Source organism: Ambystoma mexicanum, chromosome 1q, assembly GCF_040938575.1.
Source record: "Ambystoma mexicanum isolate Mex_15411 chromosome 1q, UKY_AmexF1_1, whole genome shotgun sequence".
Classification (NCBI taxonomy): Eukaryota; Metazoa; Chordata; class Amphibia; order Caudata; family Ambystomatidae; genus Ambystoma; species Ambystoma mexicanum.
In genome coordinates this window covers 539,987,513-540,014,480 of record NC_090922.1, presented here as the reverse complement: position 1 = coordinate 540,014,480, position 26,968 = coordinate 539,987,513, and the positions used below count along the sequence as shown (strand labels likewise).

Below are 26,968 nucleotides of genomic sequence, written 5' to 3'. Positions count from 1 at the left end.
TTGAGTCCCTATCATGCCACGCCGTGGGGACAGACTTGGTAGATCAAGAGCAGGGCCAGTCCATATCTACGGTTTGAATGTATGTATAGTCCCCCAGAGTGTGTGCTGTTTATGGCATTTTGTGAGGATTTCCTTCTTCATTTGCTTTCAAGACTGCAGCTGAGGCTGACAAAGTGGCGTGGCTTGTGATTTATGAGTCATGCTGTCTGTCCTGCCGATGCTGACTGCCACGCGGTTCTCATCACCATCAGCTTTGCTTCAGGTTGCGTAGATCCCCTTCGACCCAGCCCCACATTCGGATTGTGAGAAGCAGCTGTGAGAGACATTCCGTCGGAAATACCGACCACAGCGTTCGTTATTTCTGCAATTGTCCAAATGGGTTGCACTTCCCCAAAATCAGATATAACTGGAAAGTATAATGCAAACATGATCAGAGCTTGTGGACACAGCCAGCCGAGCTCAACCATCTTTAGCGCGTGAACCCAGGAGCCACCGTCTGGAAAGAGGTAGTGTGCTGATATTAGAGAGTGCTGATAGAATACTGCCTGGTAGTCACTGGGTGCCAGGTGTGTAATAAAGGCGACGTGTGTGTGTGTATGTATGTATGTACTAATATCAACCCACCTGCTATGTTATGTGTCTGGGAGCATCATATGTGCTGATAACAGAGATCCTGGTGAAAAGGGCTTTCATAGAGTGTGGTGTGTACGGATATTAGATACCCTCCGGGATGCAAAAATACAATGAAAATAAAATAAATAAAGGGGTGTCATAGTCTGATATGTGCAGATTTAATAGCGTGGGAATTAGTGTTTAGAGTTCGCTATAAGTAAACCAGAAATGTACTGATATAAAATAATCGGGTACGCGCGGATATCAGCGTTTGGTACTTGCCGGTGCAGAGAGCCTGGTATTTTCTGAAATAATAACGGATCTGGTATGCAGTGACATCACACAGAGAGACATGCGCACTATGCACTGACATGAGACAGTATGTGTTGGAGCCCAAAGGACACTGCTGTCCACTGATGTGATAAACAAGAAACCCCAATGTGCACTAGAGTGGGGCCTTTATTTTAGTTATGTATCATACACTCCAATTGGGCTATATTTGCCCTTCATTTTGCCCTTTGTTTTAAAATAGAGGGTTTCGCCCCCATTCACTCCTCCCCTTCTCATACTTGCCAACATTCTGTGACCAAAAAAGATGTAGGATTTTTCAAGTTTGAAAAATAATAATTCCCATAACAATGACATCACAGGAAAATACAAAACATGTTGAAATGTTAAAAATGTATAATTCTGAATGCTAACACCCAATTGTCGGCAGATGCTGTGCGATGGAGTTACTCTGCCGCTTGCTTTCACTGCTGGTTCACCTAAGGGTTGTACTGGCAAGAGTGCAGGAGAGAGTCATGTAGCGGACAGGTCAGTGGATTGGTCTGAGCCCAATCAAAGTAATCACCTACTAGCCCACTGTACAGACAGACTAATTAATGTGTTGCATGCTTTGTCCTGCAGCCTGCCTTAAAATCACATAAATTACTTGCCACTGTAAAAAAGCAGTAGGATCTGTCACTGAAATCTGTAGGCGGTAGGGCTGCTTCAAAAGCACTAGCTATTGCCTAAATCTGTAGGGTTGCAATGCCTTCTCTTCAACTCCTCTCCCCTCTCTCCATTTTATACAACCTTTTTTTCACTTTTTTATGGCCCATCAAGACTGCCACACATACTCCCTTTGCCAACAGTATTTTCCTTAATATGATGTTGAAATCCCGGATTCTTGGGATTGGTGACTGGGCACGTGTATTCTACGTGGTCTCCATTAGAGCTTGGTTTTCAGTATGCATCATTAAAGCTGTGCGCCGGGTGTCCTCACTGCTCCACTACACCCCTGCGTTCTTTGTGTACAACACCGCCCAGAGTTCTATATTCCGCATGTTCCTCTAAAGTGAACTATTGCGTGTTTCTTTGGAGCTGCGTATTCTGCGCATGCGCCATCACCATGGCAGTCCTGCGTGTGCCCCCGGGTCTCTGCATTGTGTGTATTCTGCAGAGCTCTGCGCGCACTGCATTTAGAGCTTTGTACTGTCTGAGCTCCATTAGAACTGTCATTCCATGACTGCCGATTGTTTGGGCGGCAATGGATGCATACTTGCCAACCTTCTGTGATGAAAAAGATGTAGGATTTGTCTAGTTTCGAAAAAATTAAGGTTCAAAAAAATGACATCACAGGAAAATACAAAACGCACATTGTTGGCATCATTGAAGCATTCTGAAATACCAACCCATCAAACAGTACAACATGGAAAGATGTTCAAATGTTAAAATTGTATAATTCTGAATGTTAGGTTAGCACCAAATTGAAATGCCCAACTTCACAGAAGGTAATCACACAGAGCTGGTAGGCAACGTTTGCCACTGCTCTGTAGCAGCAGCCTCGGCAATATGTATTCCTGCAGTGCAAATTGATCACTGATTTACATGAAGACTGATGCCCCCCTTAGTTTGATTGGCAGATGCTCTGTAATGGTGTCATGCTGTGCCACTTGCCTTCAATGGTGGTTCACAAGGGTACAAGGGTTGTACTGGAAGAGTCACGTACTAGCTGTCAGGTCAGTGGATTGGTCTGAGCCTAATCAAAGTAATCACCTACCAGCCCACTGTGCAGACAGACTAATCCATGTGTTGCATGCTTTGTCCTGCAGCCTACCTAAGAGTCACATAAATTACCTGCCGCTGTAAAAAGCAGTATCTGTCACCCAAATCTCTAGGTGGTAGGGCTGCTTAAAAAGCAGTAGCCTACTGCCTAAATCTGTAGGGTTGGCAAGTATGATGGATGTACCGCCAATTTGACTGCAACCCTGAGTTCCGGCATTGGAAATGAAATGAAGGATCTACCGCCAGGTTATACCCGGAAATAAATCCTCCACTGCAGTACTGAGCAGTAACAGGAAACGAGTTTGGTGGTCATTTGATTTCAATCACCACCAAAGTCATAACGAGGCCCTCTGTGTTTTCAATTAAAGCGTTTTTTTTTTACTCCACTCATGCTCCATGGTCTGTCTGTTCCACCAGAGTCTTTCATATCGTGTATTCTCTTTGTCCTCTACTTGGAGTCTACTGTATCCTGCTTGTGCTCAACTAGAGGCACATATTTACTTTGCACCGATCCCCAGAGCTGTACGTTCTGTGTGTTCTCCTCTACAGCTCTGCATTCAGTGTTCTTCAGCCCCCTGAAGGTGTGCATGCTGTTTTCATATAGAGCCTTGATATCCGTTGTGTTGCACTAGAGTGCTGTATTCTCTGTGTTGTCCACTGGAGCTGCATATAAGTGTGTGCTTGTCTAGACCTTTCTATTCTATTTGGGTTTAGGTAGAGAGTATTTGGGTTTAGGTACAGCTATGCATTCTGTGTGTGCTCCTCTACAGCTCTGCATTCAGTGTTCTTCAGTCACCTGAAGGTGTGTATGCTGTTTTCATATAGAGCCTTGATATCTGTTGTGTTGCACCAGAGTGCTGTATTCTCTGTATTGTCCACTGGAGCTGCATATAAGTGTGTGCTTGTCTAGACCTTTCTATTCTATTTGGGTTTAGGTACAGCTATGCATTCTGTGTGTGCTCCTCTACAGCTCTGCATTCAGTGTTCTTCAGTCCCCTGAAGGTGTGTATGCTGTTTTCATATAGAGCCTTGATATCTGTTGTGTTGCACTAGAGTGCTGTATTCTCTGTGTTGTCCACTAGAGCTGTATATTAGTGTGTGCGCCTTTAGACCTTTCTATTTTATTTGGGTTTTAGGTACAGCTATGCATTCTGTGTGTGCTCCTCTACAGCTCTGCATTCAGTGTTCTTCAGTCCCCTGAAGGTGTGTATGCTGTTTTCATATAGAGCCTTGATATCTGTTGTGTTGCACTAGAGTGCTGTATTCTCTGTGTTGTCCACTGGAGCTGCATATAAGTGTGTGCTTGTCTAGACCTTTCTATTCTATTTGGGTTTAGGTACAGCTATGCATTCTTTGTGTGCTCCTCTACAGCTCTGCATTCAGTGTTCTTCAGCCCCCTGAAGGTGTGCATGCTGTTTTCATATAGAGCCTTGATATCCGTTGTGTTGCACTAGAGTGCTGTATTCTCTGTGTTGTCCACTGGAGCTGCATATAAGTGTGTGCTTGTCTAGACCTTTCTATTCTATTTGGGTTTAGGTACAGCTATGCATTCTGTGTGTGCTCCTCTACAGCTCTGCATTCAGTGTTCTTCAGTCCCCTGAAGGTGTGTATGCTGTTTTCATATAGAGCCTTGATATCTGTTGTGTTGCACTAGAGTGCTGTATTCTCTGTGTTGTCCACTGAAGCTGCATATAAGTGTGTGCTTGTCTAGACCTTTCTATTCTATTTGGGTTTTAGGTACAGCTATGCATTCTGTGTGTGCTCCTCTACAGCTCTGCATTCAGTGTTCTTCAGTCCCCTGAAGGTGTGTATGCTGTTTTCATATAGAGCCTTGATATCTGTTGTGTTGCACTAGAGTGCTGTATTCTCTGTGTTGTCCACTGGAGCTGCATATAAGTGTGTGCTTGTCTAGACCTTTCTATTCTATTTGGGTTTAGGTACAGCTATGCATTCTTTGTGTGCTCCTCTACAGCTCTGCATTCAGTGTTCTTCAGCCCCCTGAAGGTGTGCATGCTGTTTTCATATAGAGCCTTGATATCCGTTGTGTTGCACTAGAGTGCTGTATTCTCTGTGTTGTCCACTGGAGCTGCATATAAGTGTGTGCTTGTCTAGACCTTTCTATTCTATTTGGGTTTAGGTACAGCTATGCATTCTGTGTGTGCTCCTCTACAGCTCTGCATTCAGTGTTCTTCAGTCCCCTGAAGGTGTGTATGCTGTTTTCATATAGAGCCTTGATATCTGTTGTGTTGCACTAGAGTGCTGTATTCTCTGTGTTGTCCACTGAAGCTGCATATAAGTGTGTGCTTGTCTAGACCTTTCTATTCTATTTGGGTTTAGGTACAGCTATGCATTCTGTGTGTGCTCCTCTACAGCTCTGCATTCAGTGTTCTTCAGTCCCCTGAAGGTGTGTAGGCTGTTTTCAAATAGAGCCTTGATATCTGTTGTGTTGCACTAGAGTGCTGTATTCTCTGTGTTGTCCACTGAAGCTGCACATAAGTGTGTGCTTGTCTAGACCTTTCTATTCTATTTGGGTTTAGGTACAGCTATGCATTCTGTGTGTGCTCCTCTACAGCTCTGCATTCAGTGTTCTTCAGTCCCCTGAAGGTCTGTATGCTGTTTTCTCATAGAGCCTTGATATCTGTTGTGTTGCACAAGAGTTCTGTATTCTCTGTGTTGTCCACTAGAGCTGTATATTAGTGTGTGCTCCTTTAGACCTTTCTATTTTATTTGGGTTTTAGGTAGAACTAGGCATTCTGTGTGCGGTCCTCTACAGCTCTGCATTCAGTGTTATTCAGCCCCCTGAGGGTGTGTATGCTGTTTTCTTATAGAGCCTTGATATCTGCTGTCTTGCACTAGAGTTCAGTTTTCTCTGTGTTGTCCACTAGAGCTGTATATTAGTGTGTGCTCCTCTAGACCTTTCTATTCGATTGGGGGTTAGCTAGAGCTAGGCATTCTGTGGGGGCTCCTCTACAACTCTGCATTCAGTGTTCTTCAGCCCCTGAAGGTGTGCATGCTGTTTTGTTATAGAGCCTTGATATTTGTTGTGTTGCACTAGAGTTCTGTATTGTGTGTGTTGTCCAGTAGAGCTGTATATTAGTGTGTGCTCCTCTAGACCTTTCTGTTCTATTTGGGTTTAGGTAGAGCTATGCATTCTGTGTGTGCTCCCCTACAACTCTGATTTCTGTAAGTGCTCGTAAACGGTGCCGAATTGTGTGTGCTTCTACACAGCTCTGTCTTATGTGTGTGCTCTAATATGTGTGTTATGCTTCTGCTCCACTAGAGCTTTGTAGTCAGTTTGCTCCACAGGAGCTCTGTGTTTGTGTGTGCCTTGCTAGAACTCTAACATTGATGTATGTGGCCCCCAGTGATCTGTATTATGCAGGTGATCCTCTAGGAATCTGTATTGTATATGTACTACACACACTAAGGATCCGTATTATATTGTGCTCCACTGGAGCACTGCCTTCTTTCTTTGCTCCACGAAAGAGCTATTTATGTATAGTAGAGGTGCAAGGTGCCTTCTGTGAATGCAGTTAATTTGTGTTGCCTCAAGCATAAAAGTTAAGGGCAGTATTGAAGATTTTCACCACCATGACACATCCGGATCAGGTAGGTGTCGGGGAAGGACAAAGGAAAAGAACGGGGACATGCTCAGGCCCAAAATAATAGCAATATGTGTAGGAAACACGCAGGGTTCCAAAGCAAAGCAATCGCAATCATGCAGCAAGCTGGTTGTCCAAAGTGGTGCAGCAAGGAGCCACCAAAGGAACACAGATGTCTATGGGCGCCCCATGATACAGTAATAGCCAAGTGCAGGAGAAAGTGTCAGTGCAGTGCTCCCTGGTTTCTGCCACCCCGGGGTCGCTAAGGGCGGCACCTGGCGCAGACCAAAAGGAGAGGACTACCAGCAAGGGGTCGAAAAAGGACCTGGGGGAGGTCCAGACGGAAGTACGCGACTCTTGCTTTTACTGTCAAAGGGTTCCTTGAAGAGAAGGGATTTTCAAATTGTCCTGAAGTGGAGGTGGTTGTCATCATCTTCCCTGAGGGAGATGACGGAGGATGCAGAGAATGTCCTAAGGATTAGCTCCTGCCTAACCCATGGTCCAGCCTAAGTTTCCTTTTCTTTTTGTCCTTTGGAGCGAGAGGACAACAAATCACACACTGCAATCCAGAAATAGTGGTCTGTGTAGGGATGTAAACTGCAAGTCAGCGCGCTAGGACCGTTAATCAATGATGAAAGGTCAGCAGTAAGGTTAGCACTTAGAGGCGTTCCCCGTCACCTCAGCACAAAAGGCACGTGGACATACTGGTTGTGCCTGTAGTTTGCACTACACCTAGATAGTTATGTAGTCAAAATGTCCCAATCATTGAAAAGTCTACACAATCCAGAGCATGAATTATACTCAATGCTATTTATTTTTAGCACTCAAAACAGCCGACACGTGTTTCGACCTCTAGGTCCTTCTCCAAGCTGTTATATACATGTATAGTAAAATCAAAAGTAAAGAGAATTGAAAACATCTTTTGGTGCCAAACAGTTAACAGAATACAATTTTTGCATTTATGTTAGATACAATAATAGGCATTCCTTATAAAAGTTATCTGTAGTGATATGTCAATAAGTCCTGAGGAATGTACCCCCGGGGCGACTGCCCCTATGCCTCCTAGGGAAGCCTGGCAGTATACAATGATGTGTGCTGAAGTCAAAATGTGGGTCAAACAATTGTGGAATAAAAGGGCATGCAGTTGATCGTGCCAGACACTTATGAGTTGGTGCTAGCATCCCATTGTATTTTAGCATGCAGTTCTATTAATCCTGCAGTTAAAGGTTCACAGAATCCTTCTCAATATTAGGTTTAAATGTGGTCTCTTGAAGGAAGTACCAGTATTCTGCATAATTCGCCTTGGCCAATAAGTTGTCTCTGCGGAATTAGCAATTTGAGTCACTGGTAGTGGCAACAGAAAAATAGGAGTGCTCTTAGCAGGCTTTTGAGCCTATATCAAATAAAATTATGTCCTTGTTTATCTTTGCCAGTATGGGTGTGTAGTTTAAGTTTTCAAGTTCTTGGATGAAAGGGGCGATATGGATTCCTATGTATTTGATGGGGTGCTGTTGTAAACGAAAAGGGGCAACCCCTCCAGGGTCCCATGGTATGTCAGGTCTGATAGGGAGAACCTCTGACTTCGACCAATTCACCCTATATCCCATCCTGGGCCCGAACTCTTGCAGTAGGTGACACAAGCGTGGTAGTGATACCGAGGGGTTTTGTAAATAGACCAGTATGTCATCAGCGTATAAGGATATGCGGTGCTCCTCTGATCACAGCGTTCCAGAATGGGTCACTGCAGAGCTTCTCCGCCAGCGGCTCTATAGAGAATGCATACAGGAGGAGGCACAAGGGACACCCCTGTCTGGTGTCCGAGTATAGGTTACATTTATCAGAGGTGTTTTCATTCGTAGTTCGTAGTTACGGATGTTTGGGGGTTAGTAAGCCCTATTAGAAGTGGTGGGAACCCATATGTCGCAAGTGCGCTGAACATTAAGTCCCATCTTACTTTATCGAATGCTTTTTCGGCGTTAATTGTTAATAGTATTTTGTCTGGGCTACCTTGTCCTGCAATGACATGCAGGAGTCCCCTAACATTATCCACCGAGTGGCGGCCTACAATGAAGCCGGTCTGGTCTTTGTGTATAAATTGGGGGAGTATCTTGTCGATTCTGCATGCTAAACACTTTGCTAAAATGTTGGTATCCACATTGATAAGCGAAATTGGCCGATAGGATCCACAGTCTTTGGGGTCATGCCCCGGCTTGTGGAAAACAATTATATTGGCCGCCAACATTGAGTTCAGTAGATGTCCTTTAGCTGATGCCTCTGTGAAAACAGATTTGAGCAGTGGGGCCATACGGTCCTTCATTATTGTATAGCGATCTATCGGTAGGCCAGCCAGGCCAGATGCCTTCCCTCCGGATAATGAGACAATGGCGTGGGCGATTTCTTCTGCCGATATTCGTTTCTCTAATTCTGCCTTTTTTGAGCCGCTGATTGAATGTAGATGGAGTGAGGAGAGGAACGCTGTGGTTTTCTCAGGGGCAAGTGGGCTTGACTTGTCATATAGTTCGCGATAGAATTCCTCAAATCGTTTGTTTATGTCTTTTTTGTCTGTAAGCGACCTCCCTTCCTTGTCCCGAATACATATCATTTGTTGAGAAGCCTGTCTTGTACGGAGGGCGAGCGCCATTAGGTGGAGGTGTCTGTTGGCGTCTTGGTAGTAGGTCGTTCCCCCTTCTGATAAAGAAGCGATCCTCAGCACTGGGTTCCTTGGCTATGATGATGACTTGACAAGTGCTCGGCCTGGGTTGAAGTTAGGCCATCAGTGCCATCTCTGTGTCTTATTGGCCGCTACTATGGGCGTTTCAGTTGTGCTGCATGTGTTGCAAGGGGATAGGAATGTGTGTTCTGCTTGCACAAAGATCCTGTAGCGTTAGCTATCAGGCAGCGGGGAAAAACGACTTCATTGATGCGCCCAGATGGCTGCCAGGTCCAAATTAGCAAGGCACGTAATGCCTTGTCTTTATGTGGGTTATCGGACTTCGCATACTGTGGTATCCCCCCAGAGATAGTGTTTATCCCAGTTTGCAGAGCTTATTTGTGACTTAGAAACCACAACTGAAGTGAGGTTGGTGGATGGGTACCTCAGTTTGTAGTAGCCTGTCGCAGATATAGATCCGCTGGTTCTATGACATTCAGCCGGTGTTCCCCTGGTGTCCATCCGCAGGGTGTTAGCTAGCCATGCCATTCACCATTACGGTACACTGATCTGTGGAGCATTAGTGTGTGATGACCTGATTGCCAGCATGGGAGCATGGGATACATAGTGCATTTAGCGTGTTGCCAGATAGGCTGCATTGCCTTTGCGTAGTTTCTCGAGTTTGTGATCAACAGTTATGCCAATTGTGTGTATTTGATTCCCCTAGGAAGGGGTGGGATTCTCAGCGCCTGCCTCGCGCTTACCTCAGGTGCCCGCTGGCCTTCCACTGCTTCTGGGCAGCGGGATAGTAGCGGAGACCATGCGCCCCCAGCGGGTGTCTGTTAATCTTCTGCCTCACCAGGTCCGTGGGGAGGCATGAGAGTACAGAACTGCATCTCAGCGCACCCGGCCCCCACTGCACACTTAACTATTACGGAACTGAGTGCTGAGGGGGGAGAAGGATGGGGCACATACCTCGCCCCCGCAGCCTCGTGTCGGCAGACGGGATCCATAGTAGCGGATCCGATGCAGTATCTTGGGTGTGGGGTTCCACTGTCTCTTTCAGGCCTAAATCGTATTGGCTTCTCCTACGCTTGTCCGCCATCGCATCGCGAGCCGGTGTCAGCTCATAGGCTTCTTGTTTTTGGTCCACAGGGCAATGCGGGAAGTAAAGAGGGCACCGATCCGACCCCCGGAGAATGCGTTGTCCCTTCTCAACCCTTCATTCATTGTCTGGCGAGCAAAGCCGGTATATTAGCCGGCAATTCTCCTGCCTTCCACAGAGCCTTAGCACTGCACCACCATCACGCTCGGGCTCTCGAGCACCCCCCTACCTTAACTGAACTTTCATTCAACTCCTCAACAGACTCTTCAGCACTTCGCTCCAACCTATCATTTACCTGGTCTCTCGGACCATGTCCACACCTTCTGACCTGACCCAAACAGCTTTCACTCTGTCTCCTATTTGGGAATTTTATAATTGTGAGTCCCTTCTTCTGGTCTTCCTTCCTCTCCATTGGCTCTGTCTGAGCTGACACTTTGTGACCATCTATGCCTGCTCTTTTCCCTGTTGATGGGTCTGTACATTGGGAGTCTTGAAAACATCCTTTTGATCCTGCCTCCTTTTCACATGCTGCATTTTAACTAGTCTCTGCTTGCCATGGCCGGTGTTCACTTGGTGGACTTATTTCTTGGAGTTGCATAAATTATTTTGCTATGGTCTTTTCCAAAGAGAAGCCAGTGCTGGAGATTCAGGGTCGGTCTCTATGCTGGTGGTTGTGTTCCGTATTCCCCTGGGTTCCTCTGACGACACATTGCATGTTGGTTCTTGTAGCACAGTGAGGGGGTTTAAGGATTGGGGTTATGGGTGTAATTCTAAGGGGGGCACAGGTGTTTATACCCCCAACCAACCTTTGTGGCACACCATTTTGTCCCCCTCATTTGGCAGGGGCCCTATTCCTTTAGATGTCATGCCCCCCAACATACATTTTAAACAAAGTTATACTGACTGGGGTCCTCCCAATGGTCTCCCCCACCTCTGGGGTCGGACTGATTCAGTCATACGCCCTGGCAAGCTTCTTACTTCAGGTTGGGAGGTTTCTGTGTTCCCCCTAACAGAGTCAAGTCCCTGACCCTGTCACGAAGACAGGGGTAGCCACGCAAATAGGTTCTGCAGCAAATGTTCCAGTTCATGCATTGTCTAAACAAGGTAATGAGTGGGGTCCTGCATGTCACTAGGATCATTTAAAGCCATCCAGGGGGGCTGAACCACTATCAGTATCTTTATTCTTGCTTTGCAGGCTTTTTGGTGTTGGACCAGGAGTGTGGGCACTTTAAGCGCGGAGTTGGGCTCGAGTCAGTGAGCAGCATTGATGCGATCTAATGACTCAGTGAGGTTTGGCATCGGTGACAGCTTGTGGGTCGAAGACATTGGGAAAACTGGCGGCGATGTTGGGTCGATGGTGCTGGAAGACTTGGTGGCCTTGGACGTGGGGAAGTGAAGACTTGCCTTTCATTGTGAGCGGGCTCAACACACCGTAGTGATACTACAGCAGCATTGGTTTGCGGCACGATTAAGCTGGTGACCAGGCAGGTGGTGACAAGTTATGGATGCTAGAAATCTTAGCTAGTCCCAGATGGGAAGACAGTGGGGCATCAGCGTTGAAGAACACTTAGGGATGCATGAGGCAGTCAAGCGTTGAGATAAAGAATTACCCTGATCCACTACTGATACTTGGATGATGTTGAAAGTGCCCAAACCGGTGTTCAAGCAGTTTGAAGATCCACAGAGAGCCCAGGGTACACTTCCTTGGTTCTTTGGTTGCTGGGGGACTCTGTCCAGGGTCTCAATGGGTAGGGTAAGTCTTTTCTTCTGAGCTGCAGAACGAACCAGGAAGGTCATAGAGAGCTCTTGCAAGGTTCTGTCACTTTCAGTGAGCATGTTCCTGGATATCAGTGCACCCAAATGCAGTAGGCCTTGTCAGCAGATCACCCCAAAGGTTCCTCAGGGAGGGTTAATGGCCGTGCCTTTTTCTTGGAATTCTCTCTCTTCACCCTGTATGATAAAGGGCTTTGGAGCAGACTCCACTCCCAGCAGAGTTTCAGATGAAATAACTCTTCCCAACAGGGTTCCAGGTGAAATACTTCTGCAGATTTCCAAAGATGGGTGGTGGGCTCACCTCCTTAAATAGAACATCTTCTACATAGTACTGGTTCCCTTCTGGCCTTCAGTTAGGGTCCAAACATAGATGCTCTTTCTCAATCGTATGCCTGGTGATGTGATACCTAGAGTATTTTGTCTGCAGGAAGTTGGGAAGTGAGTACAAGAAATTTGAGAGCCCTAGGAGAATACAAGATGGTGGGACCCTTATGTGGATTGATGTTTTGTTCCCGGCTTCTCTATCTCCACCCCCTTCTGCTTGCCTCAAAGAGTCTCTGTTTATTACAACTGTGATGTGATTTCTTTTGGCCTGGCAGAGCATGCCCTTTAAAGCACTGGACCTCTGTCTGCCCAATGGAGACAGTTATAGTCTTCTTGGAAGGTGGCACATCTTTCCCAGAGACAACAAAGTATTTTGCTTGGGCAGAGCTAAAGTGGTCGATTTTAGTGACTCTGAATCCCAGACAGTGAAAACACAGGAGGCACTGACAGGAAGGTAATTGTAAACCAAGATAACAATACAATTACACCGAATATCATGATCAGCCATGGCTTATATTTAAATGTGTTATCAGCCACCAGGTTTTGGGAGCATGCAATTATATGTTTTAATTTAAGATCAGGCTTGCCCATGCTTAAAGGCAGATCATGGCTTGCAGGGCTTTGTGCTTCATCAGTCTTTAGGCAGGAATGAACATGCCACTTTGTACGGCCATGTTGCCAAACTACAAGGCAGCTGCTGATTGGTTTCTCTAAACAGGCACAGCAGAGTTACACGCTTGCCCTATGCTTTTCCAGATTGATCATTTTAAAAGAGCGGTCTGATTAGCACACCTCCCTTTCAAAGACAGATCTACCAGACTTGTTTTATTAATTAAAATAAAAGCTTAGGCTACAACACACTCGCAGATGGCATTCCCTTACATTGCCCTTTCCCTGAAGCCACCAAATATGGCAGAGCGAGCTGGCTAATATGCCTATGGTGCGAAAGAGAAATTGCCAGAGCAAGAGGGATGCTACATCCCTGAGGCCATAAAACCACTGTCATGTTTTGTAAATCAGCCCAGCTGCCGGTGTGATTTTATAGATGCCTTGTGTGCGAGCAGTGCCTGCTGTTTTTAGATTTGGGATGCCTTCAAGTTTTTCTGTGCTTTGCCCCTGCATGTCCTTCCAGTTCAGTTCCTGTGTGTGCAGGAAGGTTGGGGTGTGTTTGTGTTGTTTTTGCTATAGTGGGTGGCATCACCATCTGCTAAAGGATGTGCCGTTGGATTAAGTCCTTCCAGAAGCAAAAATGTGTATCCTGTGGATGCCTCTGAGAGTCAGTTTAGTGCTTGCTATAGGTGATCCAGTCTAGCAGGTGAGGGTGGGTAGAATAGAGGTGACACGGACCATTGTGTTTCAATTGTAGCAAGCAAATGCATTCAAATGTCAAGTGAGTTCTAGACAGAAAAACTTTCATAAGGCTTCCTTCGTGACCTTGGTTGTGTGGTCCCCTGAAGGTTTTGTTGGGGTGTGTGATGGTAGTGGTGGCTTTAAGGTGAGAGAACAATCGCCAATGGTCTTATTGAAGCATGGAGGTCGATAGATGAGACCGAAGGAGGTATAACATATTGGACAAAAAAGTAGACATTCTAAGATGGCTTCAATAATAAATAGCCCCGGATAAAAGCTCAGGTGCTACAACCAAAATGCTATTTAGCCACGAGTCCCGCCAGTAGCAGGCCCGGCTCCAGGAATTTGCATCTGGGTGGGCCAGGTTTGTGATCAGGAGGCCCAATTTCCATTGGGTGTAGGTGTAGGATACCCTAAACAAAGTGCTGACATTAATTCCGATTTCCCAGATCCGTAATTCAGTAAAACATTTCTTCCCAGATCCAGAAAAATGCATTTGCACAGCTCTATAAAATACAGCACAAAGCAAAAGAGAATCAAGGAAAATAGTGCTGCAACACCAATCTATCTATAATCCCTTGCCATCTGTTCTCCTCTTTCTATTATATCCACTCTTCTTTATCTTTTTATCCCTTCTTTATCTCTCCTCCCTTTTAACTTTCTATACCCCTTCTCGTTCTCTCCGCTCTGCTAATCTTTTCCTACTCTCTCCTCCTCCACCTCCCTGTGCCCCCTCCTGCTTCCGATCTTTCCAGCTCCTTGCTCCCTTCCACTGGAACCGCCTCCCCCTTCACATCTGCTCTTCCCCATCCTTCCCTTCCTTTCGCTCTTCTCTCAAATCTTACCTTTTTCACTCACCTCCCTAGCACCCTTCGTTTCTTCTCATCCTTCTCCCTCGCCTTCATTCCTCACCTCCTACCACTGCTCTTCCTTTCCCTCTCTACCTCCTCCTCCTCCTCCTCAACCCCTGCTCTCATATAGTCCCACTCTTTCCTCTCCTCTTCCTCACTCACCCTTACATTCCCTCTTCTCCCACTCCTACCCCCACTAACTCCTTCCTTTCCCTCACTCACCCTGCCCCTCCCTACACCCTCCTCACCTCTGCAATGTTGTAAATTGTTCTCTAAACTGTTTTGTGTTATGATTCATTTACCATCTCATGCTTGTTGTATTTTGCCTGTTCTTATGTAAAGCACTTTGGATTAAAGGGCTATATAACTTCAATAAAATACAAATACAAATACAAATACTTCTCCTTCCCCTTTCACCGCCCAGTCACCTTCCATCATCTCCCCCTGACCACCATTCCCATTTATCTCCACTCCCAACTACCCCCAGGAACCCTCACCATGTCTTTCTTGGCCTGGCTGGGGAGAATTAAGGGTGATGCTTCCTCCTCTGTGAGGGCTGAGGAGCAAGACACCACTGTTTGTTCCATCAGATGGTGTGCTCTCAACAATGACACCCTGAACACTGTGACTACCCCCAGTAGGCCTTGGAGGAGGTGCTTGTGGTTCCGCCCACCTTGTTGTGAAAGACAACACCACCAACCCCCTCCCCCCCCTTCAGTATACTGAAGCAAGGAATAGGACATTTTGTTTCTTACAAAATTCAATTTTGAAGCACAGTTATTTTGTTGCATTTTTGCAAAACATTTTAAATCAGTTGAGTGCACAAAAGAGTGCTTCCATGCAGGGAAGAGAGCCAGAGTGGGAGACGTGGGGCCAAGAGGCAGATGGCGCATGTTTACGGTTTTCTGTCTTCCTCGTATCACTCCCGGTGGGGCTTGGCAGGGAGTAGGCACCCTTGCTCCCCTGCCACTTCCCTATACGTCATTGTCTGCTACATACTGTTTACTTACTGGTTATTATATGCAATTGTCCATTAGGGCTTTTTGTTTGATGTGTTTACTTCGATATTCTATTGAATTTGACAATTTTGTTCAATAAACGTTGCCTGATATTTTCAAAGAAATATGTGTGTTCTTGGCAGGTCCTGACGCAGGCACTGCCCATCTCTCAAACCATGAGTGAGACTTTTCTTAAATAGCTTATATTGTGAGCTGGATCACTTCTAGGGCCACCTAATGTAGGCAGCTAAGGCACAGTATGATTAAATGATTTGCCCAGGATTGCACACTTTGGTTAAGTGGTAAAGCCAGAATTTGAGCCTATCCTGAAATTTTTATACTTTACCTCGCATCTTCCAAGCTCAAGTTGGTACAAATATGTGTTGATGTTTGGTTTTGAATACCTAAAATAATACTTGATTTTATACAGATTACTTTAAAACGTCACATGATAAACCAACCTGACAATGTAGGCATCATTGCGGAAATGTGTTGATGAAAGACAGTAAGGGAGTCATTTAGTTTTGAACCGTAAATTGCACATAGGGGACCACTTGTGTTTGAAGTTTTTTGCAAAAGGGCCCCTCCATGAGATTTTAAGTGTTTCCACCGAGTACTGGAAAACAAAAGAATATAACACTGGCAAATATCGCCTTTGATCTTCACTTTTCTGCTACATGTCTTGGAAAGGGTAAATTCCTCCCACAATTAATGATTGTGGGAGCCATCCACAGTGGTTTCTTTTGGAATCGCCTTTTACCAGGTGTAAAAGTCAGTCTGATTCCATAGGAATCCATTGGTTTTCCACCAACATAAAAATACATGCTGGTGAAAAACCAATCGGATTTGGCAAGGGGACCTGTAAGAGCAGGCAAACTTGTTAAGTCCAATCTGCTTTCCAACTTCGACTGCCAAATCATACAAAATCCTCCAGCGCATAAAAAGTGTCAATAAATGCTTTTAGCACAACTTTTCCATTCCGCTTGACTTGGAAAATGACCCCTATGATTCTAGCTTTATTTTACTCATCCTGAATGGAAGCCTACAAGCTCCAGCATAGAAATTAATGAGAATTTAAAAACAATCTCATACAAGGTCGTTGTTTCACACAGCTTGTTCTGTATCACCTCAATTTCTAATCACCCAACAATCACACCTTATATAATTTTAAGAAAAAGGTGCCACAGCCATGGTAACTGCCAGTTACCTTTTTCCATCTCTAATCACTTCCTGTTGTAAATAATCTGCCTCTGAGACACATTTAAAAGATAAGATCTCACTGGGAGGACCTTTTCAGCACTGACTGTGTTTGAGGGGAGAGAGGCAGAGCATGGAGAAGGGGCCTGACCAGTTGTCCCTTGACCAAATGTGAAATCCACTTCTGATTGCACGCTTTAGGAAATATGTCAATACTGTATTTTTGTTTTAAAAGATGTTACTATTTAATATTTTGCCAGCAACATTATAGGAAACACCCTCACTCTTGTGTTATTTTCCAAGTTTTCATGATACATTTTCTGAGAGGGAAACGTTTAGTGGTGGGTGGGAGCAATCCTCCCATCCCCAACCCACAATCACTGATGGAGTCCCACAGCAAATAATTTCTATTTCCGGCACTGCTTAAACACCCAGCACACAGGATTTTCATTATACTTTCCAAACAAGACCCACGATACACATGATGTATTTTGTTTGCATACAAACACTGTTAAGTTACTCAAACAGTATGAGGTTATCAATTCAGTACTTATCAGTTTGAATAACGAAAAGTCCTGGCAGATCAGACAACTCTTCCACACAGAAAACGATGCATTCTACATAGGTCGGAACCGCACTGGTAAGCACGCTTGAGAAGAAGATCTGAATGTGGTCCGTACTTGACATGCTAGCCTTGTCATTTTCAGGTAAGGCCTTGTTGGATCGACTCAGTGAGGTGCAGTTTGTTTCCCTAGGCATAGCAAAAAAGACACCCACATCCGGGCATACGCACTTTTACTTAGGGAGACAAACTGAAACTAAAAAGCATTGACAAAGCCAACAGTTTAGGGTTTTGATTAGGCGTGGATAGGTATTTGTCAGTCACTGCCATAAGGGTAACACCTGGCCATAATATGGGAACAGCTGGTAAATATGTGTCTAATACCTATACGCAAGCCAAAACTGTTGGCTTTGCAAATGCTTATTTTAAGCAGGACTCCAGTGCAAGGGACAGAGGCATTGACACAAATATATATTAGATTTTCTAATATATATATGTATATATATTAGAAAATCTGTTTGTTTTTTTGTTTGTTCCTCATACAATTCCACACTGTTCAGCCAATCTGCACCATATCACTGGCTACATTACATGTGGTGGACACCCTGGATTTAAACCTCTACACACATGGAAGCCGCGAAATATCAAGGTGGTCGTAGAAGGACCAGGCAGAGCAAATTTTAAGTGTTTGGACGCAAGGAACAGAAGTTCAAGGTCAACCACGTTTCCAGGCCCTAGGATACACCGTTTCCGAGCTATACACACCGCAACGTGCAAAACATCAATGTGGTCATAGAAGGATTGGACAAAGCTAATTTTAACCCACGTTTCAAAGCCCTAGGACTCTCCGTTTCCGAAATATCTGCACCACAATACAGTGCAATGCAACATACTGCACCGCGCAGTGAGGCGACATGTCGCAGAGCACACCAAAGGTCCCATTATGCTGCTCCCCTCCACGTCTGCTCCGCGATTGTCAACAATTGATGACAGTGTTACCATTTGCTAGTTGCTTATAAAATCAACTGACTGAAGACACACAATAAGAGATTTTTATCACACCAGGAGCTCATTTACAGAGGCAACTAAGTAATTAAACACTTAAAAGAATGCTTAGATATAACACAGGCAGGTCCTATAAAGCACAAAGATTGGTGGTAGTTTGTGATAGAACTTGCACAGAGAGTTCCCAAAGGGTACGTTTTGGCAGTGAGGGGCAGATGGTTGGTAGTAATGCCATAGGCATTCACATAACCATTGCTAGTCCTTGGGTGGGTAAATGACCAAAAACGCCCATAGGATGTGTGCTTCTCCTCACATCCTATCTCCATCCTATCTGTGTTCCACTGCAAGAGTTCTGACTTACACCTAGTAGGCAACACTAAAAAAGGATGTATGTCTCTGAATCAATCATAACCACCGGCATTGCTCTAGTCAGCCTTCCATAACATTGTCTGCGAATCAGCCCTGGCACTTCCATTAATGTGAGCAGCCCTGCCTAAACTGCTAGACCACTAGACCAGAAGACCAAAAACTGTCCGTGGTTGCTTGTGTTCCAGTGCAGAGGGTACATGGCCTAACAACTGAGACTAATCTGCACCTTTTGGTGATAGGACCAAGAGTCATTTGCTATTGGCCTGTCCCCTTCTGTAATGGCAGGACATAGTAAAGAATTCTAGCATGAAATGTTGTGCAAAGAAATGATAGTGGTAATGTTTAATTCAAAGCCTTGCATCCATCACTTTTTCACTATACTGCTCTCCCCTCCAGAATTACATTTTTGCTACTATCAACCTTATGTTTTCGCTTATACCCAAGTAGGTAATGCAGCAGAATATATTTGTAAGGGTCCCCAGTCAGTTGATGCACCTTCTGTAGAAATCTGTGTGCAATCAACATCACCTGCTATTTATTGTTTGACATAGTTAACCATTTTATTAAGCATGATGTGAAAAAATGCTATTGTCCCACAAAAAACAAACATACTTAAAATTACTGAAACCAACTTCGCGACTTTAGGCTTGAGAAAATAGTTGTATGCAGCCTTCTCGTGTAAGTGCTAGTCCACTTAGAGGTGTGAATGGCCCTTCATCTCCCAGGTCATTGGTGCTTTCATGGCTATAGGGCATAGATCATTGTCCAGGACAAGCAAACAAATCCTGGCCAGGCCTCCTTCAGTGCAGCCCATTAGAATGCTAATCTCTCTGCATTGCTGCATGTTTACAGTGAAATGCCGTCCCCCCTCTCCCCCACAGACCCCAATGCCTCCACTCCCTCAGGTCCCACTTGCAATGCCTCCTTTTACGGGGGGCCAGGGGATGACCTTGGGGGGGCCTGGCCCCCCCGGTCGCCCCTGCTGGAGCCGGGCCGGCCAGTAGAGAGAGAGTGTGTGTGTGTGTGTGTGTGTGTGTGTGTGTGTGTGTGTGTGTGTGTGTGTGTGTGTGTGTGTGTGTGTGTGTGTGTGTGTGTGTGTGTGTGTGTGTGTGTGTGTGTGTGTGTGTGTGTGTGTGTGTGTGTGTGTGTGTGTGTGTGTGTGTGTGTGTGTGTGTGTGTGTGTGTGTGTGTGTGTGTGTGTGTGTCTCTCTTTCTCTCTCTCTATTATTGGGTATTGAAGTACATGATGTATTTTAACCGTTGGGTGAAAGTAGACCATGTACAGGTACCTAAAGGACTGAACAAGGAAGAAACAAAGTCATCATTGTCTCGTCCGCTGTTACTTAGTGATATCAGCTTTGGCACCTTGGGTCAGTTGTTGATTACTGGACATGCGGTTGCCTTCTGAAAAACAAAAAGGGCTGCAACAGTTCAGAAGATAACCACTGAACTTGCAAAGATCAACAAGTAGGACATTATATATTATTGAAATCCCTGTATGGCTTTCTCACCTCCTGCTGTGTGTATTTTACCAGTGAACCCATGGATGGATGTCATAGGAGAACGCCCTTCTGGCAGGAATTGGGGTCAGCTTTATTTATGATGCCTAGACATAGCCACAATGTGATGGGGTCTTTTTGGGATGGGGTAAATCTGAGGCTATCAAGAGTGAAAGCACGCGTATTGGTTTGGACATTTGAATATTACTCTACCAAAGAACATCCTAAGATACTAATGTCAGCAGTTTGTTAAACCAAGGAAGCTGACGTTCAATGGATGTAATTAGCTTGTCAATAAACCAGAGTGAGTATCCAGGTGGGTAATGCAGGGTTATTACTATGAAGAACTGGTCATTATTAAAGAACCATTTAATTGACAAGAATTCAAATGGGGAGTTATGGCCAGGTCAGTTTCTTCTAATGCTTTGCAGAGTTGGATATCGAAGCTACTCACCGCATGGTTTGATGCAGGTCTGCCAATTTATTTTGACAGCTTCTGAGAGGAGGGTCTTACTTGTTGTGCTTTATGTTTGCCAACAATTTCTCTGTGAGCGCCAGAATATGTGGTTGGTTGTAGATGAGAATATTTGTAATGTGTGGTGTTTTTGGAAGCTGATGTGATGATTTCTATGTATTCGAATTGAGGATGTTTCTTTTTATAGTGGGTTTTCTCATAAACTCAGTACGTTAACTTTTTTTAACCCTGTAGCATAGGACAATGGCGCTGAACAACATGCGTTCTGGTGCTGTGGACTGATTTTGATATGTCTCCTTTCCCCATACAGTGGCGTGACCTCCGTGATGTCTGCATCTTCTCTTGAGTGTGTCATGACGGAGAGTACATTTTGAATCTAGTAGACTTGGAGCCCAGTGATGCTGCTATTCCTCTGAAATTGGTTCCTCCTGGATGAGAGGATGTGCCAGCCAAGAGCCTCCCCGCTTATCTTCCACTTGGGGCTCTCCTTCCTCTTCTTCTTCCCTGGTGCAATGAGCTACGGATTTCGAAACTGTATACAGATCTATGAGCATCCCCAGAACTACAACTGCATTCAGCGTTTCCTGAAAGAGGTGCGAGGTGCAGTTAGCGATCTGCCCAATGACACTCAATGCCTGAACATCTCACACAATTTGATCCGGCAACTACCCTGGGGAAGCTTCCAACACCTACCTCAGCTCACAATTCTGCGTATGGACTTCAACCATCTCCAGGAAATCCACAATGGGGCTTTTGAGACACTCAGTAAGCTGGTCATCCTTAATATTTCTCACAATAACATACGGAAACTATCCAGAGGGTCATTCCATGGGCTCAGAAACCTGACAGTCCTTCTGATTGACAACAACCATCTCCTACAAGTGGGCCAAGATACCTTCCAACTGCTTAACAGTCTTGCCCTCCTTGACCTCTCTTCAAATATACTGCAAAACTTTAGTCAAGTGATAAAATCCATCTCCACCCTGAATAAGCTGCAGACACTGAATCTATGTAAGAATAAACTAAAGTCCCTCAGTTACACAATTGACCTGCCCACCACTTTGTCATACCTTTCCCTATGTGACAATTCTCTTAACATCATGGACTGCAGGACTGATTATTTTGCACATGTGCACTGGTTGGACCTGTCTGACAACTACATTAGGGCATCCACATTGATGCGCTTCAACCTCACAAACATAACTTACCTACTCTTGAAAAACAACTCTGACTTTCAGGTACTTGAGTTTCTCAAAACATCAAACATCCGCCCACAGAGCATCGACTATTCAGGGATGAATCTGAATAACGGCAACCTGTCCATTCTCTGCAGGTTCCTGGGCAACAGAACCCTTCCAGAGCTTACCCTTCTCAGCAACGGCATCAGGAGTTTAAATAACAACACCTTTTCACAATGCCCACAGGTGAAGATTCTTAACTTGTCAAGAAATAAGTTGAAGCATCTTCGTTGCTTGAATGCTGTCTATATAAAAAGCTTAGAAACGCTTGTGGTTCAACACAACCTGCTGTCTAGTTTAGAGAGCTGCAGCAGTAAACGTCCCCACTTTGGAAATCTGCAACAACTCACCCTTAGCTTCAATAGAATCCTGACTGTGGGGCAAAATGCCTTCTCCTTTGCCCCAAATCTCCTCAATTTATACCTGAATGTCAACAGCATTGCCTCCCTTTCCAAAGGTGCATTCAAAGGACTTTTGAAACTTCAAGTCCTCCGCCTGGACAATAACCTCCTTACAGATTTGTTCACTGAGAACTTTGCAGCCCTCATAAACCTCCGACACCTTCTCCTCCGTAACAACAGGGTGGCTGTTATTTTCCCCAACACATTTGTGAATCTTAACAAATTAGAAATCCTGGATCTAGGGGGTAACAAAATAAGTCACTTAACACACATGTCTTTCTATGGTTTGAGCAACCTGTCCAAGTTGTACCTGGATTGGAACAAGCTCACTGTCCCCATCCTCGACAGCCAACTGTTTACTTTTGTGCAGTCATCCCTACAGGTTCTGGACCTCACAGGAAATTACCTCATGTACATATCCACCCGGAGGGAGAGATCACCGTTTGAAAACCTGCACAAACTGAAGGACCTTAAAATTCAATCTCAGCAGCCTTATGGGATAAAGATTATCCCACCCAAGTTCTTCAAAGGCTTGACTTCCCTGGAAGACCTCTACCTTTCCAACAACAAGATCCTGACAGTGTCCCCCAATGTGTTTGGTGACCTGGGGGAGCTGAGGCACCTTGATTTGTCTGACTCGTGCAATGGCATCCAGAATCTTCCTTCTGGCATCTTCAGGAACCAGACTAAGCTGCTGTACCTCAACTTAGAGAACATCGGGCTGCAGTCTCTCACTAGCGATGTCTTTGGCAACCTCACCAACCTGCAAGCCCTGCACCTGATGAAAAATGCTCTCAAGATTGTGGATGAGACAGTTGTGAGCACTCTGACAAAGCTAAAGTACCTTGACCTCCGCAAATGTCCACTGAGCTGCACCTGCAAGAACAAGTGGTTCAAAAGCTGGCTAAACAACAGCCATGTGCAGATAGTCTACCCTTACAATCAAAGCTGTGATGCTGGTCCATGGGCCTACATTTATAGCTTAGATATGAGTGTCTGCTACTCACGACTGGGAAAGGGATGCTTCATCGGTACAGCCCCAGTGCTGCTAATCTTCATGATCTTACCTATTCTTTACACACGATGCTACTGGCAACTAAAATACAATATTTACATCTTCCGGGCCTGGTTGCGTGAAAATTGGAATAGGAAAGATAAAGATATATACAAGTATGATGCCTTTGTATCCTACAACTCCCATGATGAGTCCTGGGTTCTGCAGGAGCTGCTGCCCCAGTTAGAGAGCTCAGAGCCCTTGGCTTTTCGACTTTGTCTCCACCACAGGGACTTTGAACTGGGCCGGGACATCATAGGTAACATTGTGGACAGCATTTACAACAGTAGGAAGACAATATGTGTCATCAGCAGGAATTACCTTCGCAGTGAGTGGTGCTCCTTGGAAATCCAGCTTGCTAGTTATCGTCTCTTAGATGAACGAAAGGATGTCCTGGTCTTGGTCTTCTTAGAAAAGATCCCAGAGCGAGAGCTGTCAGCATATCACAGAATGAGGAGGGTGATGCTAAGTAGGACCTATATCAGCTGGCCAGTTGAACCAGAAGCTCAGAAGCTATTCTGGAGCAAAGTCTGCAGGGCTTTACAAAGCAATGAGCAAGCAAATGAGAGCATAGACGGGTTAAGCATGACACAAGAACTCCTTGTGGAGTCTGCCCGTCTTCAGAGATAGGACCATTCAATTGGCAACTCAGCAGTCTGGCATTTTATGGTGTTTGGGACACATCACATAGCACCAAGCCCTACAGCCCTTACCATAAAGCATGCATACCGGACCTCATCAAGTATCATTCATTTGAGGGATATTTCTACAGTGGTGGGAGATGGTAGGCTACGGGAAATGTGTTTCCCAGTACCAACTGCTAAAGCTCCCTCTAACAAGACCACCTTGCAAAAGGACAGCTTTGATAACATTTGAAATCGCCCAGATGCCTGAGGGTTAAGTGCGCTTTATAAATGTAAAAATAAAATAAATAAATACATCACTTGCTCAACCACACAGAACTTTCTGAGGAGTCACGGCTGGAGGAAATGTAAATGAATGTGGCTGTAAAACTGTCAATAAAGGGCAGACTATTCGCCTATTAATACCTGTATAACGTTTGGGATGCAGTGTAACAAGGGCTAGGACCTCTGGACACAATCTGGCAGGAAAAGAAAAACAAACACATGTAAAATGTCTCCAAGAATAGATCTTCTGTTTGACCCAGTCAGTTACCTAGATAGGGTTGAGGTAGACCACGATACAGCAATACCAGCCACCCACCATTGCAGAGGAGAAAGTATGGATTTATTAAAAAACATGAGGCCAATATAGAGTTTCCATACATTTGTACTGCCGTACCCATTATTCCCCAGCGTGCTAAATGAGAAGATAAAACCTTCTTCAAACTAAGAAGGATTCAGCACATCTATGGAGGCATGGGTGTGCACTGGTGTAGGCATAACTACGTTATGGAAAGATAGTCTGAAGTGAGAAGCAGGCATCCTACCTTAATAAAGATGAGGAAGCCCAGGCAGGTGACAACATCAGAACATGATCTAGCATCCTCGAGAGGAGAGCACACAAGTATTGTGGACATGGTTTGACCAAGATATATATGCAGTATACCATACGACTCTACCAGAGTAGAGACAAGGTGGAGGTTAATCCAGAGCATGTCAGGCAGATCTCAGACCAAAACGCGAGGAATTATCCGTTCCAGAGGTAGTATGAAAAACAATATGAAGGCAACAAGTGGGAGAATGAGCACATATTTCTTATTAAACCGGTGCGAACTAAGACCTAGCACCCAAGAAAGTGGACCCTCTGGTGGAACCCATACCTGATCATTATATAAAAGCTGCAATAAAGGTGGTAGCCAGGGGTAAAACAGATGGCATAACAGCAGACTGTTAACAGGAATACGTGGTTATGTTGGTGTTCCGACTCAAATTACATCAGTAGGCACTACTGAAGGACCTGCCTTACCATCCATCATAAAAACATTGACCAAATGCATGCCAAGTAGGCCACTATCAGTAATAAATTATGATAAGGGCTTTCTTAAGGGATGTTGAAGTCCGGGAAATAGATCTATTTGGGGCCACATACAAAACAAGCAAATGAAGGAGCCCAGAATATTGGTCATGTACTGCCTTCATTTGCTGCAATCACAACCCATACCTTGATATTCGGCCCTGTCCACGATTCTATTAAGCACAAGAACTCCTTGAATTCCCCTTACCCACTCCACCCAAGCAGGAATCAGAATAAGAAACAAGTGGCATTTCAAAGCCAATTATAGGAGCCCAAGATGAGGGCGTTTAACAGCAGCAGCCACAAGGAAGTTATACGGGCCATGCACAGATATGATATGATAGTTTATTTATATAGCGCCTATACACAATGTGTTTCAAAGCGCTTCAAGGCAAGGGAGGGAACAAGGGAAAATACAACCACATTCTTACAGGCCATGAACATTAAGGATGTGAAATTAACTATCGTACTCGGCCTGACATTTCAGATAGTGCAAGAGCTAAGACATAGATAAGGAAGGGAGGGAGGGAGTGGGAAGGAAATGGAAACAGACAGGCAACTACCGTACTAGGCCTGACGACATTTCTGGTAGAGCCGGAGAAAAACAAAAGGTGAGGGAGAGGGGTGCAGAAAGGGAGCGGAGGAACAAAACAAACGACTATCATACTAGGCCTGACGACATTTCAGATAGTGCTGGAGGGGTGGTGGGGAGGAAAAAAAACAGTAATGGGAGGGTGGAGGAAACAGACGAGGTTGCTATCATATTAGGTCCAGGGACAATTCTGATAGAGTAGGTGCATAGATGAAAGTAAGGGGAGGAGATAGGAAAAGGGAGAAGGGAATGGAGGAGAACAGAGAGTAAGCAGTCAAAAAGAGTGGAGAAGCAAGAGTGGAGAGCGAATACAATTGCAGAAGTTAGTAGTAACACATAATGATACATGACACAGATCAGTAGCCATATGAAAAAGGTACACATACCCTAGCATAGACACAGAAATCAGATTAACAGCTTCACACAATGCACACGTGCTAAAGCATGGAAATAGGAGGCAAATTAGAAGTAACAAGGCAGGTACACATACAATAGCATAAAACAGACGGATTAGAAATTACTCCAGAAAGGGCACACATCTGAATGCAGACTGACATTAGAAGAGGGGGGTGGGGTTGCCTTGAGTGAGCTAAGAAAAAATATGAACAAAAACTGATAGTCAAATCAGGCGTAAGGGATTTTTTTGAAGAGCATATACGCTGAGAACTGAATAAAATGTTGAAATATATAGGGAGCAGGTTAGGCACTACAAGATTACATGAGTTGCCCAGGGTCAAACTCTTTGGTTAAGTGGTGAAGATGAGATTTGAGCGCAGTCTGCAATGTTGGCACTTTACATAAATTGTTTCCCAGTTCTTGTAGTAATGCAAGGTGCAATCATTTGTAAATATTTGACTTTCATGGAATAAAATAATACCCTGTTTTGTTGACCCAAATTGTAAAGTGCATAAATTACATGATGCAATGACATGACGAAATTTAAAAATCATAAACCCTTATGGGTAGACGTTTTGCAAAAAAAGGATGAGTGTAGCTTTATTTTCCCTATCATAAATGGAAATCTAAAAGTACCAGCTTACTAAATGATCTGATCCTCGAATATATCTAATCTGGGTTTTTCTACAGTATTTTAAATACTTAAATACAGCCAACAAACAAAACTGTTTTATGAGCTACTGTAAACTCACACGTCCATTTGTAGAGCACACTTTCATGGGACTAACACTGCATGTGGCACCTCCTTATATACATTGTTTGACCCAGACTTGCATATTGTTATTCATGATGTGAAAAACATTCGAACTATTAAAAAAGGCAAACTGTT

The 26,968-nt window shown here is 44.7% G+C and overlaps 1 protein-coding gene across 1 annotated transcript; it reads left to right on the top strand.

The window, feature by feature from the left end:
• The first annotated feature begins 403 nt into the window (after positions 1–403).
• Positions 404–26,968, top strand: LOC138531060 (toll-like receptor 13). Its single transcript, XM_069640962.1, has 2 exons — positions 404–506; positions 20,732–26,968. The coding sequence occupies exon 2, from the start codon at positions 20,862–20,864 to the stop codon at positions 23,742–23,744; it is 2,883 nt and encodes a 960-aa protein (XP_069497063.1). The 5' UTR covers positions 404–506; positions 20,732–20,861; the 3' UTR covers positions 23,745–26,968.

Coding starts and splice junctions, on each gene's coding strand:
- LOC138531060 (XM_069640962.1), top strand. CDS start 20,862: ATGTGCCAGCCAAGAGCCTCCCCGCTTATCTTCCACTTGGGGCTCTCC.